This window comes from Monodon monoceros, unplaced genomic scaffold, assembly GCF_005190385.1.
Source record: "Monodon monoceros isolate NGI ecotype Baffin Bay Population unplaced genomic scaffold, NGI_Narwhal_1 Super_Scaffold_16, whole genome shotgun sequence".
NCBI lineage: Eukaryota > Metazoa > Chordata > Mammalia > Artiodactyla > Monodontidae > Monodon > Monodon monoceros.
The window spans coordinates 91,569,271-91,587,071 of NW_021703772.1; the positions used below are offsets into that span (position 1 = coordinate 91,569,271).

Here is a 17,801-nt window from a genome sequence, read left to right on the forward strand (position 1 = left end):
CTCATGAGTCCACAGCACTAACAGAACTGCTTGAAAAATTAAAGTCATATTTTATAATACTAAACTTACAACTGGGGGGTCTTAGTTTCAAAGGTAGTGTATTAGCATAACATGGAGATCTGTTACGTTTCACTGACTCTGTACAGTGGCAGAATTAGGATATCTGGGGCAAAAATAATGATAAACAGAGGTTCTGTCTCCTTGCATTGAACACATTCTTGAGTAATGATACTCAAGACTTGTGAGTTTAATGAGAGAGAGGAGAAAATAGCCCGTGGCAGGGGTTGGCTGCCTTTGGGCTTACGATCCAGTCTGCAAGCTTTTCCCCTTCAAACTTTCCCCTATAGTCCAGAACCACCTGGGCAGTGACAAACGTTAACTGAGATTTCCCCCATGTGCCAGGTACTGTGCTTCATGGGAACTAGAGGGATTCACCTATGAAGAACCCAAACAAGGTCATTGATTCCTTAGACAGACGGATATTAAAATTGATTCAGGGACTTCCCTGGTGGTCCAGTGGGTAAGACTCCACACTCCCAATCCCCGGTTGGGGAACTAGATACTTGCATGCATGCCGCAACAAAGATCCCATGTGCCGCAACTAAGACCCGGTGCAGACTAAATAAATAGATAAATAAATAAATATTTTTTAAAAATGCCATTTGAAACATTGTAAAATGTCTATATTGACATGATGACAAAATAAAAATTCTAAAAAAATTGATTCAGTTTATACGTAACTAAAGTATTAGAAGGTGATAGTGGGGGTGATGGTGAGATATTCCACGGGAGGCAAGGAATCAAGGTGGAAGGAAGCATACACTCAAGATCGTGACTGAAATATACTATATCACAGCAGAGAGATCCAACATGATGGTGGAGGGTGATGGGGATAGAGAGGCAGGCATGCGGGAGATCCTACAGGTCCTCGTGGACCATGCTCACAATACAGGACTTCATCCCGTCTCTACTTTTCCATGCTACCCTTTACGGCTGTTCTCATAGCTGTAGGAGAGTCACACCTCCTAGCAGAGGCCCAGGAGGACAAGACTGCAGTGCTTCTGGCTGTGGGATAACCAGGGTAGCTCACGCTGGACAGGGAAGCAACCAGTTATTCACATCACTAATGCAAATAACACCTCTAGTTTAATGAACTCATCTACATGTAATATTACCTATTTGTTTACTGTGTATTTTCCCTCAACTAGATTGTAAGCGTCATGAGAAGAGGGAAATTGTCTTCCCCCCCCCCCCCCCCCCCACTGCTTCATGTCCAACACATTGTACTATGACGGGCAGATTAGTATTTGTTTAATGGATAAATGACTCTTAAGTCAATAGGAAAACAACTCTTTGGATTTGCATTTTCAAAATATTACTTAGACTGTGATTTTAATGTATGGACTTTGAGTGGGGTAAAAGGACGAGATGTGAGAGTGGACCATGAGAGGAACTGAGTCTATGGGAAAATCTTTAAAAGACCCTAGGGAGTCTCTGATAACACTCTTTCCTGCTGGTGCGTAGGAAGGTGGAGATGGAAATTAACACACATAATAAACACCAATGCTGTGTCAGGTACTGTGCTAGACGCCTACATATACTTCATAGCATTTAATTCTCAAACCCCAAACAAAGCCTCTAACATGTGCATGAATTCCATTTTAGAGATGAAGAAGCTGAGACTCAGATAGAGTAAGTCATTTGCCTAAAGGGCTGCAATTTGAAACTCGATTTACCCAACTTTAAAGTTGATGCCCAGCTGGAAACTATACATGCTGCCAATCAGAATATTTGAGAAACTAATATAGGTCAGTCGATCACTGAAATCTTGGTCCTAAGATTTGCCACTTGGTTTCCTGAGGTGCTTTGCAGGCTCTCAATTGTGCAGGAGATGGCATGCTGTTATTTCTGGACATTGTGATTCCCAGAGTTTCATTTTGAGTGATGCTCTTTATGAAAATAAATTTCAACTTCCTTAGCTGTGGTTTTCTAAGGCATATCCTGAGTACTGTTGTCAGCTCTGCCCTCTCCAGGATCTTAGAGTTGAGTTCGCAGGTGAGCCCCTTTTCCTGCTACATCCTGCGTTTGCTCCTCAGACAATCCCAACTAAGGCAGAGAATTATCAATATGCCCAGTATCCTCATTTGTGAATAGCTTAGAAATGAGCCCATATCCTACTTCCAGTGGTCCAGTCACAGAGCTTCTAAAAACCTCCTTCCAAATATCTTTGTTTGGTGATCAGATCCAGGTCTTTTAACCCCTTTCCCCATCAGATTCCATGTTTCCTCCAACATGCAATTCTTCTTCCCTTTTCCTCCCCTACTTAGTGACTAACCATATAGCAGGATTTTCCCTAGGTCCCTATTCCAAATTTCTGACATTTACCTTGTGATAAACTGTAACTCTTTTTCAGGATGAGAACCCTATCCTAAACCACAGCTCTGTGCTTGCCTGTTATGCTCTCCTTGTTCTCTTTATATGGACACATGTTTTGGTCCCTACTTTAGCCTGATGGCTGGAGTGCCATCTGTTGCTGCCATTTGCCTAGCTCCCGAGTATCAGCTGCCCCCTGAATTCCTTGCCATTGTTCATTATTTACCCAGGAACTTATAGTATTAATAGCTGTCTGTTCAGCAAAGATTTATACTCCCTTTCCTCCACAGGAACTGTTTCCTCCATAACACTGTTGCTAAGAAGCGACTGGCCATCCAGAAACTACATTTCCTACTCTGCTATCTTGCACTGAGCTGGAGAAGTGCAACCAAATTTTATCCGATGGAATATAGATAGTAGAGATATACACAACTTCCAATCTGGTCCATAAAAACCTCCACAGGACGAGCTGGATATCACCCTCCAGAGAAACTTGATTATGTTTAAGCGGTAGGGCCTCCATCAATCTGTGTCCATGGTTGACTTCGTGAAGCAGAAACTACCCCTTCCTTTATGGGAGAGAAAAATTAGTTTCTAATCTATGATATGAAGCCACTGTGACTGGGGGGGTTTACCTGATACAGGAACTAATTTTACTTATAGGATACATCTTCTTCTAAAAGCCACAGAGGCTAACAAATTTTGAATTGGTTGAACTTAGGACCTTTACAATAAACACTGTCCCATGGGGTCAGCGGCCCCTCTGGGGTCTGTCACTGTTACTAGGCCAGTTCTTCACTCTCTGCCTCATTATAAAGGACTGATACTACTCAGCCATAAAAAAAGAATGAAATAATGCCATTTGCAGCAACGTGGATGCAACTAGAGATTATCATGCTAAGTGAAGTAAGTCAGACAGAGAAAGACAAATACCATCTGGAATCTAAAATATGGCACAAATGAACCTATCTATGAAACAGAAACAGACTTACAGACATAGAGAACAGACTTGTGGTTGGTTGCCAAGGGGGAAGGGTGTGAGGGAGGGAAGGTCTGGGAGTTTGGGCTGAGCAGATGTAAACTAATATATAGGAAGGATAAACAACAAGGTCCTACTGTGTAACATGGGGAACTATAGTCAATATCCTGTGATAAACCATAATGGAAAAGAATATTAAAAAAAGAACGTCTACTATGTGTATAACTGAGTCACTTTGCTGACAGCAGAGATTGCCACAGTACTGTAAGTCTACTGTACTTCAACAACAAAAAAGAAACATTAAAAAATAAAAAAGGACTGATAGGAGGCCAGGCTCGTTCCCTCTGCTCCCCTGGGTCAGCCTCATGTGATGTCCAGCTGGCCAACATGCCTTATCCCGCGTGTCAAGCTATGGCATACGGAGAGATACTTAAAGACTAAATTGATTTGTGGGAACCAACACAGGGAAGCCACATACCTCCATGGCCACAAGTCTGTGAGCACTCTGTCCAAGCCGTCCACCCCGAGAGCTGACAGTTGACCACGCATTCCACCAGGCAGTGAAGGCTCATCCTCTGGGGCTTCTCCAAGTTATGCTGCAGATGGGAGGGAAATGTGATTGTACTGGAGAATTCACAGCAACATCCAATCAAATCACTATCCTTTTATGGGATAATAATCTTTATTCTATGAGAATAACCTTTCTGCATTTTTGTGGGGAAAAATATCCTGGCTTGTAGAAACTGATGGCAAGCCTAGAAAATGATGGTCCTTATTTCACGAAATAGAAACTTGTCAGCCCCAATTTTTTTTTTGATAAAATCCTCAACTTTAGAAGTAGATTGGCAGTTAAGGTACCGGGAAAGCAGGCAGTTATGTGACACAGAGATCTGTCCTGTCACTCAGCCAGCAAGGAACCAGGAGGATGCCTCACTGTTAAATCTAGGCTCCTTGCCCTCTGGATGGGCCAACAGTACATAGAGAGCTCAAATTAATAGCTACCTAGGCTAAAATAATAAATAGAAAAAGAATAAAACTCAAATCTACAAACCACCTAAAGTTTGTAAAAAAGACCAATTAGCTAAAAACAATCACGGTCTTAATCAATGGAAAAGTTGATGATACTGTTTCTTTTCCTCTTATCCTCTCTGAAATCCATATCTAGGCAAAATTACACATTTTCTAATGGCCAAGGTAGAAGAGGTCTTAGTGAAAGAATAAATCATCCAAGAAACACAGAAAGAATAATAAAAAAATTCTGTTTTAGGAATCACACACTGTGTGATTGGGGAAAATGCTAACACTCAATACAAGTTAAATATTAGCAATGTCCACATTGAGATAAAATTAATGATTATAGCATGATTACTTGCTAAGTGGGCAAAATAGAAATGACCACATGGGATCTATGACCCATTTGAGATATATAGGTATTCTAGTTAGGTTAATTTGGGACTTTAACGTTCTTTAAATATTTGCTGGATATATGGGAATTTAGAAAGCAGAGAAACTGATTTTTCTATTAATGAATAGTTTATATCACTCTTTGTATCAAAAGGAAAGATTTATTATGTACACTAAATGTAAGATTTTCACTTATTTGGAGTTGTTGTAGATTGGTGATTTATTTGTCTTGAAGCAGACATCTTGAGAGGGAGATGAAATTAAACAAAATGTTAAAATAAATCACTGACACTTGGTAGATGGAACTCTGCCCTGTATTAGCCAGTCTCAGCATTTCATTAAATGGGATGTTCAATATCAGATGGTCTAGTCTCAGGGCTGGTGTTGGTCCATGGTGATACTGTTGGTTTAAAGAGATGTTATGGCAGTACTTAACAAGGCTGAATCAGGATCGGTGAGGAGGGTTTTGTTCTGATTTTAATTTCCACTTGTGGACTCTTCTTACTTAAGGAGAAATGGGACAACTTTTATTTTGCTGGTTTCCGTGGAAACCTGAGCTAACTGGCCCCACCTATTTCCAATTATTCCAAAGACTGTTTTAGTGATTCTTATAATGGGACAGCATATGGTCATCTTTATTTCTATTAAACTGCCCCCATCGTGCATTTCACTTATACGTTGGGAAGGAAACGCCAACTTTCTTGGAACAGGTTTGATTACAGTTTTTGTCCAAACTCCACATATTTTGTCATTGGGAAAAAAAGGGAGCAATAAAATTACAAAAATTCAAAAGCCACTAATTTGAAACTTGGTAGGCAGGCATTTTGACTTACCTTGAGAAGAAAAACGCAACTGTGCTAATTACCTAGCAATCATTTGCTCAGCAAATTAGCAAAGTATTCTAATAGCAAGTGTCAGTATTCATCTTATATGCAAGGAACAGTGTTTCCTATTTAGGCAAATGAATCACTCATACAAAGAGTCATATTTAAATATTAGAGTCACCTGATGTCAATAGTTTGTTGGCAAATAAATTCTTTAAAATAATGGAAAAAACTATATTTTTAATGAATCCATTTCCCCAATGCAAAATGACCTTTCCTGGTCATTTTAACTAAGTTCAGACTAGTGAGATATAACTGTATGATACTAGTGCCTCTACTCTAACTGAACCTAAGCTGTGATGAGTAGAAATCAGACTGTCATTTATATCAAGCATTGTGGAGGTTGCAGACCAATATTCAAAAAAGTAAACAAACAAACAAAGCCATGGGTGTGGGATACAAGTATACACAACTCACCTGCTCGCACTGGTCCACACTAACAGGCTTGCCATCACTGCGCACACAGCTCAGAAGGCGGGTCCTGATGCCTTGCCCACAGGTCGCATTTTCACTCAGCTGGCACGTGCTCCACTCTACAGGCACAGGGTCACCACACTGAGTTTCAAAGTTATGACCATGTGAGCAAAATACAACACACCTTTGATTCTCTGCATTGGTGGAGGAGAGTGTGCACAGAATCCTAAAACCACTTTCAAGTGGCTTCTAAAAGCATCCTGCAATTCTTTTATTGAAAAACAATCAATCAGATCACCAAATAACAAAGTGAGCTACCTTCCTAAGTTTGGTTTCTTGAGGTCAAAAGCCAAGTAATTTTTAGAAACCATCTCATAGTTGGCTGAGGTAGGAAAAGAGAAACACTAACCAGAAGGGCAAAGGAAAACCAGTTTGGAATCATCTATTTGCTGGGGATAATTGAGAGAGGAAAACAAGGACAACAACAACCAGAAATGATGCTAGTCTTTGATGTAAACTTGAAGATGTTTTCAAGGAATAAACATAATTTTCTAAATCATTTGGTATATTTGGTACATTGGAGCCAAGAGAGGTACCCCAGAAGGGAAAGGGGGCAAGATATATGCACTATTTCAGGAACTCTCATTTTAAGAAAATTATTCTCTCATGAGAGAAGCTTTTGTCAGTTTGGCTAATTGTATTACAAACTGGACACCAGGAGTTAGAATAAACCATCCCATGACTAATTCTTTTAAAAAAAATCTTATTTTGTTGTTGTGGGTAGAAAAAAAAAAGATGCTAGATCATATACAGTAAGAACCTATCTAAGGAGATTTTTCATATTTGGTAGATGATCTAAGAGTTTAACAGGAAGAGCAAAGCCATATATAGTAAAATCAGCATTTTAAAGACATGCTCTTCCAGTAAAAGGAAATTTTACTGTATTTCTCAAAAATTATTATGAAAACTAATGATCTGAAGGACCTTTAACTAAAGAAAAAGGGAACATACGCCAGGTCAATGTTTACCTATAAAGACAATCAGACAGCCCCATAGAATTCCCTAGGAGGTTCTCTACACGAGAAATCTCGGTAGTGCCGCTGTGTCCTCAGTGGGGAATTAGTTTCAGGAAAAGGCTATTGTTTTGCCTCTGCAGGCATGTGGCCATTTGGTCATCAGTACTGAATTCTATGCTAAGACAACCGCTTCCACATTTTGTGGCATTCTGTGTGTCTGCCGCTACAGGGAATGGCAGGGAGCAGATCAATGTGACTACACAGTCCTTTGGTATCAGACACTGAGCCCTATGGTGCCCAAGAGAAACCTGAGCTGTGTCTGAATGAGGCTGTGGTGATTTTCAGTGCCTCTAAAACATCCCTATCCAGTCAGGTCCCCCATTCATCCTTCGTGAGCCCCATAGAGCAAGTACATCACAAGCTTGAATTTCTTGAAATAACAAAAGCCATGGACCAGCTCCATTCTATGACAGCTTGGTTCCTTGCTTCGTGGTTTTCAACCGTACCTGTTAGATTGTACTGGAACTGGAAGCAATTTTCATTGAGGAGGCAGGGCCGCACCTGTGAGTCTTCAGCGCACGTCCTTGAGCTCAGTGACGGCCTCAGCAGATGGCAGGTCCTTCTCTGCGTTGTGTGTGGATCACACGACTGTGAAAATCAAAGAGCAGGCAGAGTTATAAAGGACCCCACGTTTGTTGATAAATTCTATGTGCTCATCTGTATACACGGAGACACATGTACAGCAGCCACAGGGTAGAGACTGTTGAGAGTATGAAACAGAATATTTAGAAAATAAAACCATTATGGGATTCAATATAAATAGTTTTGGGGGTTTTCACCTGACAGCTCTTTCTTGTTCTACATTACAATGAAGCCTACATTTCTATCTCCCATGTACAGTTAGGCACATGAGACCATTTTCATCCATTAAACACTCTCTATTCTAAAATTCGTCTGCCATGTAGCAAGAGACGAATGCATTTTGATGTTTCAATGAATGAAAAAAAGGAAGATAATGTCCCTTGTGCCCTCAGATAGTCTAACCCAATAGAAATAATCACACAGAACATTTTAATGAGAAAATCATTTAAAAAAAACAGAGAGAGGGAATTATGAAATCAATATTGCCGATATACCAAAACTTTCCTCTTATTTGGGAGGACCTCTGATCCGCAGAAGATGAGCCACTGCATGCTGTTGCCATTTCAGCAAAATAAATGTACAAATATGAACTTCAAAGATCTCCTGCAAAAACCAAAATCTACCCAGGGGTCTCACATGTCCTCTTATAGCCTCAACTCATATGACATTCTTGAGCCAGGTAAAGCTACCTGCTACCTGTCATCCGTCTGCTCTACTCACAGAGGACCTTCAGAAGTTCCCCACTACTGGAATAATCTCCTTTCACATGTCTTAAATCCTATACTTCTTCTTCTTTAGAACACTAACCAAGGCTTCATCGTTGACAGTCTTTCTCTTAAGAATGACAGATCCTTCTCTTCCTTCCTAAGCAACCCATGCTGAAGAGCACAGGCTTTGATTCTAAACATATACATATATGTTCCACCTGCCCTTATATGATCATTCTTTGTTTATTACTCTGTCTCCTTTTCTTTATAAACTCTTTGAAGGCATGATGGATCATGATTTCTACTTCCCATATCACTCCCTGAAAATCTTGATATACATTTTACCCACAGTGGTTGTTCAATAAACACCATTAAATATGGTCACGACAATGTAATTCCAGACCTAAAAACCTCAGGCACATAGATGTTTAAGCCACAGGAAAAAGAGAAGTCTCTGAAGTGATGTCATCAAATCATCATTTCCATATTTGGGATGTTTTGTTTATTTTTTTATTCCTTCACCTTTTCAGATATTGTAGCAAGAACAACCTGTAAACTTAATCTTGGCTGTTAATTAAAATGATAATGTTGGATGGCACTGAAATATGCAGAAAAATGCCACAAAAGTCTCTTCTAATTTTAAATGTTTAGAGCCATTGAAACACATTTACTATCCATGTGGCTTTATAGTTGAATCATCTGTCAATACTTTTTTTTTTTTGCGGTACGCAGGCCTCTCATTGTTGTGGCCCCTCCCATTGCAGAGCACAGGCTCCGGACGCACAGGACCAGCGGCCATGGCTCACGGGCCCAGCCACTCCGCGGCAAGTGGGATCCTCCCAGACTGGGTCACGAACCCATGTCCCCTGCATCAGCAGGCGGACTCTCAACCACTGCGCCACCAGGGAAGCCCTGTCAATACTTTTAAAGTCATTTTATGGTTTAATTGTATCAAATTGTCTCTAGATGATCAAGAAGAGCCATTGAAATCAGGTAATTATTCTGAATTATCTGAAAAGGAATCCCATGCTAAATGCTTACAAATAATTTCTTATTAGTTCACCAATTTGTTTGTTTGTTCTCATGGGAAGGAATAATAACTTAAATGATTTACCAATGAAAGAAAATGAAAGTATCTTAAAAGATACTCCTTCTTTGAGAAGATAAACAAAGTTGATAAACCATTAGCCAGACTCATCAAGAAAAAAAAGGGAGAAGACTCAAATCAATAGAATTAGAAATGAAAAAGGAGAAGTAACAACTGACACTGCAGAAATACAAAAGATCATGAGAGATTACTACAAGCAACTCTATGCCAATAAAATGGAAAACCTGGAAGAAATGAACAAATTTGTAGAAAGGCACAACCTGCCAAGACTGAATCAGGAAGAAATAGAAAAAATGAACAGACCAATCACAAGCACTGAAATTGAAACTGTGATTAAAAATCTTCCAACAAACAAAAGCCCAGGACCAGATGGCTTCACAGGCGAATTCTGTCAAACATTTAGAGAAGAGCTAACACCTATCCTTCTCAAACTCTTCCAAAATATAGCACAGGGAGGAACACTCCCAAACTCATTCTCTGAGGCCACCATCACCCTGATACTGAAACCAGACAAGGATGTCACAAAGAAAGAAAACTACAGGCCAATATCACTGATGAACATAGATGCAAAAATCCTCAACAAAATACTTGCAAACAGAATCCAACAGCACATTAAACAGATCATCCATCATGATCAAGTGGGGTTTATTCCAGGAATGCAAGGATTCTTCAATACATGCAAATCAATCAGTGTGATAAACCATATTAACAATTGAAGGATAAAAACCATATGATCATCTCAATAGATGCAGAAAGAGCTTTCCACAAAATTCCACACCCATTTATGATAAAAGCCCTGCAGAAAGTATGCATAGAGGGAACTTTCCTCAACATAATAAAGGCCATATATGACAAACCCACAGCCAACATTGTCCTCAATGGTGAAAAACTGAAAGCATTTCCACTAAGATCAGGAACAAGACAAGGTTGCCCACTCTCACCACTCTTATTCAACATAGTTTTGGAAGTTTTAGCCACAGCAATCAGAGAAGAAAAGGAAATAAAAGGAATCCGAATCGGAAAAGAAGAAGTAAAGCTGCCACTGTTTGCAGATGACATGATACTATACATAGAGAATCCTAAAGATGCTACCAGAAAACTACTAGAGCTAATCAATGAATTTGGTAAAGTAGCAGGATACAAAATTAATGCACAGAAATCTCTGGTATTCCTATACACTAAGGATGAAAAATCTAAAAGTGAAATCAAGAAAACGCTCCCATTTACCACTGCAACAAAAAAGAATAAAATATCTAGGAATAAACCTACCTAAGGAGACAAAAGACCTGTATGCAGAAAATTACAAGACACTATGAAAGAAATTAAATATGATACAAATAGATGGAGAGATATACCATGTTCTTGGATTGGAAGAATCAACATTGTGAAAATGACTCTACTACCCAAAGCAATCTACAGATTCAATGCAATCCCTATCAAACGACCACTGGCATTTTTCACAGAACTAGAACAAAAAATTTCACAATTTGTATGGAAACACAAAAGACCCCGAATAGCCAAAGCAATCTTGAGAATGAAAAACGGAGCTGGAGGAATCAGCTGAAGCCCTGACTTCAGACTATACTACAAAGCTACAGTAATGAAGACAGTATGGTACTGGCACAAAAACAGAAAGATAGATCAATGGAACAGGATAGAAAGCCCAGAGATAAACCCATGCACATATGGTTGTGTTATCTTTGATAAAGGAGGCAGGAATGTACAGTGGAGAAAGGACAGCCTCTTCGATAAGTGGTGCTGGAAAAACTGGACAGGTACATGTAAAACTATGAGATTAGATCACTCTCTAACACCATACACAAAAATAAGCTCAAAATGGATTAAAGACCTAAATGTAAGGCCAGAAACTATCAAACTCTTAGAGGAAAACATAGGCAGGACACTCTATGACATAAATCACAGCAAGATCCTTTTTGACCCACCTCCTAGAGAAATGGAAATAAAAACAAAAATAAACAAATGGGACCTAATGAAACTTCAAAGCTTTTGCACAGCAAAGGAAACCATAAACAAGACCCAAAGACAACCCTCAGAATGGGAGAAAATATTTGCAAATGAAGCAACTGACATAGGATTAATCTCCAAAATTTATAAGCAGCTCATGCAGCTTAATAACAAAAAAACAAACAACCCAATCCAAAAATGGGCAGAAGACCTAAATAGACATTTCTCCAAAGAAGATATACAGACTGCCAACAAACACATGAAAGAATCCTCAACATCACTAATCATTAGAGAAATGCAAATCAAAACTACAATGAGATATCATCTCACACCAGTCAGAATGGCCATCATCAAAAAATCTAGAAACAATAAATGCTGGAGAGGGTGTGGAGAAAAGGGAACCCTCTTGCACTGTTGGTGGGAATGTAACTTGATACAGCCACTGTGGAGAACAGTATGGAGGTTCCTTAAAAAAACTACAAATTGAACTACCATATGACCCAGCAATCCCACTACTGGGCATATACCCTGAGAAAACCATAATTAAAAAGAGTCATGTACCAAAATGTTCATTGCAGCTCTATTTACAATAGCCCGGAGATGGAAACAACGTAAGTGTCCATCATCGGATGAATGGGTAAAGAAGATGTGGCACATGTATACAATGGAATATTACTCAGCCATAAAAAGAAACGAAATTGAGCTATTTGTAATGAGGTGGATAGACCTAGAGTCTGTCATACAGGGTGAAGTAAGTCAGAAAGAGAGAGACAAATACCGTATGCTAACACATATATATGGAATTTAAGAAAAAAAAATGTCATGAGGAACCTAGGGGTAAGACAGGAATAAAGACACAGACCTACTCGAGAATGGACTTGAGGATGTGGGGAGGGGAAGGGTAAGTTGTGACAAAGCGAGAGAGAGGCATGGACACATATACACTACCAAACGTAAGGTAGATAGCTAGTGGGAAGTGGCCGCATAGCACAGGGAGATCAGCTCGGTGCTTTGTGACCCCCTGAAGGTGTGCGATGGGGAGGGTTGGAGGGAGGGAGACGCAGGAGGGAAGAGATATGGGAACATGTGTGTATATATAGCTGATTCGTTTTGTTGGAGGGCGGAGGCTGGCACACCATTGTGAAGCAGTTATACTCCAATAAAGATGTTAAAAAAAAAAAAAAGATACTCCTGATTAGTGTTCTACTACTTTTCTACCTTATAAAAATCCATTAATGTTTGAACCAACGGAGCATGTGTAAGGATTATGAACCTGCTTAGTCTAAACCATCAAATAAAGCAAAAGAGAAAATAACACCCACAAACATGAACACACAATTGAAACTACTAGGTAACCTTGAACAATTCACTTATATATTCTGTATCTTAGTTCTTCATCTAGACCTGGGTGAGAAAGGGGTTTGAAGAAGACAGGGGCATAATTTGATAGTCTTTAAGAATACCTTCCCTCAGACCTTATATGCGTATCAGTCTCTAGTCCGCTGGATATGCTTTTAAGATGATACCCTCTCTCTGCCTGTCATTCATAGCCATGTAGACTTTAATTATCACTTTCTAGAAATTAATAATATTGAAAACTAACACTGCAGCTAACTGTCTTACTAACACTATCCATAGAAACAGGCAAAGAAGAGGTGCAGATGACTGAAATCCACAAACACAATCCAACTTAATCTCAGGTGATATTTGTACATTCCACCTTTTAAAATTGCCCTAGTGCTGCTAACAAGTCATAGATTGACTTAGTGTGTCTCCTCACTCCTTTCTCTTCATTAGCTATTTATTGGAAGTTCATAAGATAATGAATAGGTCACTAGGGAGATGAGGGTGGGCTAAGAAAAAAAGAATGGCAGAGGAGGCTTACACCCAGATGATTTCTTTATTGGATCAAGACTCTTCAGATATAAACTGGGATCTTTTCTCCTCTACAGTATTTATACAAAGACATACTGTCAACTTCCTGAATAGAGAAGCGAGAAACTGATGTGTTGATAACTAACTGAAAGTCAACTTTGGACCAGTCTCATTATAAAGGACAAACTTATATAGCTAAAGTTTATTTGCTAGGGAAGGAGATGACCAATAAGAACCAGTAGAATCTGGTACATAAGCCCTTTTATGAGACTAGATTTTTGAACTCTGAAAACCAGCACTTACCTTAAAGTTCAATCCTTCATTACGACATTGTGCCTTCACACCTTTTGTTCTCTCTAGCAACAAGGCCTTTACCCCTGGGCCTGACCTAAATATTTGTATTCATCTGTCAAAATTAAATCAGATATTCCCTCTGAGAGCCTCCACTGACTTCCCTGTACTCTTATAAATGGACTCACCACGTGTAGTGAACATTTCCACTGCACTAGTATTGATATGTGTGTATTCCTTCCCATGGGCTATTTGGAGAGCATGTGTCTTAATTTTCTTGGACATTGAGAGCCTTGTCCTGTGTCTGACATACAGTATGTAAATAATAAATATTTGGTGGTGTAGGATAATTTGGTTCTTTCTGGGCGATAAGACTGGATTTTTGTAAGCTGCCATTAGCAGACAAAAGGTCAACCCTCGACTATGATCACACTGTCTAAATGTAAGGGTTCCCCATAGGTCTGTATGTCTGATAAAATGAGAATATAATATTTTCTCTCCTTCCCATACTTTTTCTATAAAATCCAAATGGTATTTCCCAGAATTACAGTCTATCATTAAACTAATAAATTATATCAGTAAATGAATTTTTAATTTACCCATATAAAATAACAATTTAGATGATTTATCTTCAATAAATCCAACTAAGAATGTATAATTTGATTCTTTTCTCACAACACTGAACTATTAACAATGACAGTTTAATAAAACCTGGCATAAATCCAGGCACCTGTGAATTGAAGTCGCTCTGTAAATTTCTTGTCTTGAGATAAGCATGACTCCCTAAGGCCTGGCCTTGTCAGCGCCCATCAGATATTGAAACCCAAGGCCTTTACTCTGTTACAGGGTATCTCTGATAATTCTGAGAGTGTCTCTCCCTCATTTAGCCAATTAGCCCTATTGTCAGTCAGTAGTTCTGCTTTCTCTCTGTCTTTCATGAGGCAAAAAAAAAACATTGCGATGCTTTGTAAGGAAATTTTTGAATGAAACTAAACCCTGATTCTCAGAGGTTGATAAGAGAAAACCTCTAGGATAGAAAAGTTGCCTGAAGAATGTTACTCATGCCTCTCTTGTTTAAAATATTTCTCAGAGATTCTGAGAAACCCATTACAGGCATGAAAAATAAACGTTCTTTGTATATCATAATGCAACACAGAGAGCAAAGTCAAAACCATACAGACTATATGCTCAGTAAAATTAAGTGACAATTTGTCTCCACAAACCTCAAACTATGAACAGGTGGGGACCAATGACTGAAGTTACGGAACTGTGTGAAATCAGCATCCAGCAGGAGAAAGGAGAAGGTAAAAATGGGGCATCTGACATACCCAAGAATACCAAACTGGAAGACTAAACCTGGGAGTAGGAGATTTTTACATTCTCCAAAAGCAGGTGGCTATAAGGGATCCGTGGAGAGATCAGTAGGTGATTATCAGTTTGGGCAAAGTTTCTCCTTACAGTAGTACTTCCACAAGTAAATGAGAAAGGATGAAAGAATTGGAAGGTTGCCATTTTGTGTTTCCTAAATGATAAAGAGTTTAGGCTTCGACCATCAATGATAGCCAAGCACATAAAAAGGGATAACCACACCTTGCGTGCCTCCTGAAAAAGAGCACATCTTCTATGAAGGAGTCTTGCCAAAGACCCAAATCTGATTAACTCTTTGCATCCAACTTCCAATTTACGGGATATTCCAGGACAGAGGAACATGTTAAACTTCACCACGGGGATGCAATTTAAGAGACAGACTGGGAAATTCAACAGGAAAGGTGACCTGTTTCCTTACCAATAAATTGCTGGAAGAAAAAAAAAAAAGAAAGAAATGGAAGAAGCTAGATTAAAAGAGATTTAAAGACATACATAAAAACAAGCTTGAACTTAATGGCTAGCCCACACAGATTATAGATCTAAAGAAAAAGTAAGAAAAAAGATTATCATAGAAGTCTGTGCAGAGTTGCCTTTTGAGGGAAGTGAGGAGGTCATAAGCTATGAAGCTTTTTGTACGTCACTGGCAAGTTTCTATCTCCTAACCTGGGTGGCTACTTCAAGAGTGTTTACCTGATCATTAAACTGTACAATTTGTTTTACATGGTTTTCTGTATTTGTGTTAAAATTAATATTTTAAAACATTTAAAAAAGTTATCTCTCCTATCATGCTTGGAAAATTTAGGTTTCTTTTCATTATGGGATTTGATAGTCTCCTGATAGCAGTCTTTCCCGAAGTATGTCGTTTTCTACAGTGTGTTAATAGGCGCCGAGAGACAAGAGTTTCACAGTCAAATGCATTTAGGCAATATTGAGCTAAATAGTGCTAAACAAGGATCTTTGTAATAGAGCTTTACTATGTTTTTACAGAGTCTTCTATTAAGGCATCAAAATCCGTTTTCTCCTTTCTTCCAGGGCACGGGAGTAGATCATATATCCCAGCCTTCCTTGCAGGTGGGTGTGACCAGGTAACTGAGTTCTGACAAATGAAAGGTAAGTAGGAGGCTATGTGTGACACCCCACCTCTCACCCTAAAACCTCCCACATGCTTTCCTCTGTGCTCTTCACCCTCTCCAGGGATCTGGAACGGTGATAACTGGAATGGCTTTGAAAGCCAAGCTTGAAGATGGCAGACGCTCCATTAGCCTGGATCCCAGGATGACTGTGTGGGGCAGAGTGTCCTATCCCTACCAGGAAATCCCACCTAGGACTGTTTGCTGGGAGATAAATAAAATTTTATTCCATTTCAACAGTTACAATTTGGGGTTGTTTTTGCAAATAATCTATTATTATACTATATATTGTGATTCTCTCAGAGTCTCAAACTTTTATGTATCCATTTAGCATTCCACATAACACATTTTGGGAAGCACGGACTTGCAGATTTTAAGATATAAATGAACAGGAAATTCTTCATAAATTACAAATGTATTAATTTATTATCTATATGAAATCAATTGCTCTCCTTAAGAACTCTTCTAGTAAGGTTTCCTTTCACTATTTTTTTTTTTTTTGGCCATGCCATGCAGCTGTGGGATCTTAGTTCCCTGACCAGGGATTGAAGCCGGGCCCTCGGCAGTGAAAGTTCAGAGTCCCAACCACTGGACCCTCAGGGAATTCCCTCCATTTACTTTAAACAAATAGTTTTTGAGAAAACATTAAATGCAAGGCACTGTACCAATGAATAAAACATCATCTCAGGGAGGATTTTCCTTTTATGCTTTGGATTTGCAAGAGATCATGCCTTGTCTCCCCCATAGATTTACATTTTAGAAGAACATTTTAAGGTTTTAGAAGGAAATACAGTTTTTTCATCTTGCCTATAAAACAAAGGTGTTTACTAAATTTGCCTCTAAGGAAGTTAAGTTTAGTTTACTAATTCGTGTCTGTTGTAAGGTAAGGTAGCAGGTGAGATTGATCTAGGTCATCTGAAGGGGCGGTTTTTGCAAACTTCAAGTTATGACAAATTAGTGGGTTGTGAACACACTTTTAATAACTAATAATTTTATAGTGCTTACTATGTGCTGGTCACTGTTCTAAGTTCTCTAACTCATTTCATCCTCATAACAGCCTTGTAAGGTAGATATATTATTTTCCCCATTTTACTGATAGCACAGAATAGTTTAGTAATTTCATCAATATCACACAGCTAGAAAAGGGAAAAGCCAAGATTTCAACACCATCAGTCCAATACTACAGTCCATGTGGACTATGTTCTCAGTTTAGTGGGTAAAAATCAGCACTTTAAAAACTGATAGAGCATAGCATGGAATATGTCTGTCATATACTCAGGGTGAGAATTATTTCATGAAACTGTTATTTCTGAGATATATGTATATATATATATATATATATATATACACACACACACACACACACACACATATATACATATCTCCAGAAGTAAGTGATTATGTATGTGATCATTTGTGATATAAAATGTATTTCTCACAGTGTGTCATGGTCGAAAATGTTTAAAAGCCACCAATCTAATAAAAAATGCTTATCAAAAGAACTTTTCCATTAAATAGACTGTCATGATCATTATTGCAAAACTGCTTTTTCCATTATGTAGGTATGTGGTTTTCATTTTCCAAGTATAAACTATTACTCTATTTAAGAGGTAGATGTTCATCCTATTTTTCATTCTACAGTATT

At 38.8% G+C, this 17,801-nt stretch overlaps 1 protein-coding gene across 2 annotated transcripts in view; it reads right to left on the reverse strand.

Moving 5' to 3' along the window:
* Window positions 1-17,801, reverse strand: part of THSD7B (thrombospondin type 1 domain containing 7B) — a 975,661-nt gene that overhangs the window by 35,888 nt on the left and 921,972 nt on the right. For both annotated transcript variants that reach the window (XM_029224675.1, XM_029224674.1), the window contains 3 exons: window positions 7,577-7,718; window positions 6,058-6,173; window positions 3,831-3,948 (listed from right to left, as the gene is read on the reverse strand). In XM_029224675.1, the coding sequence (XP_029080508.1) occupies window positions 3,831-3,948; window positions 6,058-6,173; window positions 7,577-7,718 (376 nt within the window). The remainder of the gene's footprint in view (window positions 1-3,830; window positions 3,949-6,057; window positions 6,174-7,576; window positions 7,719-17,801) is intronic.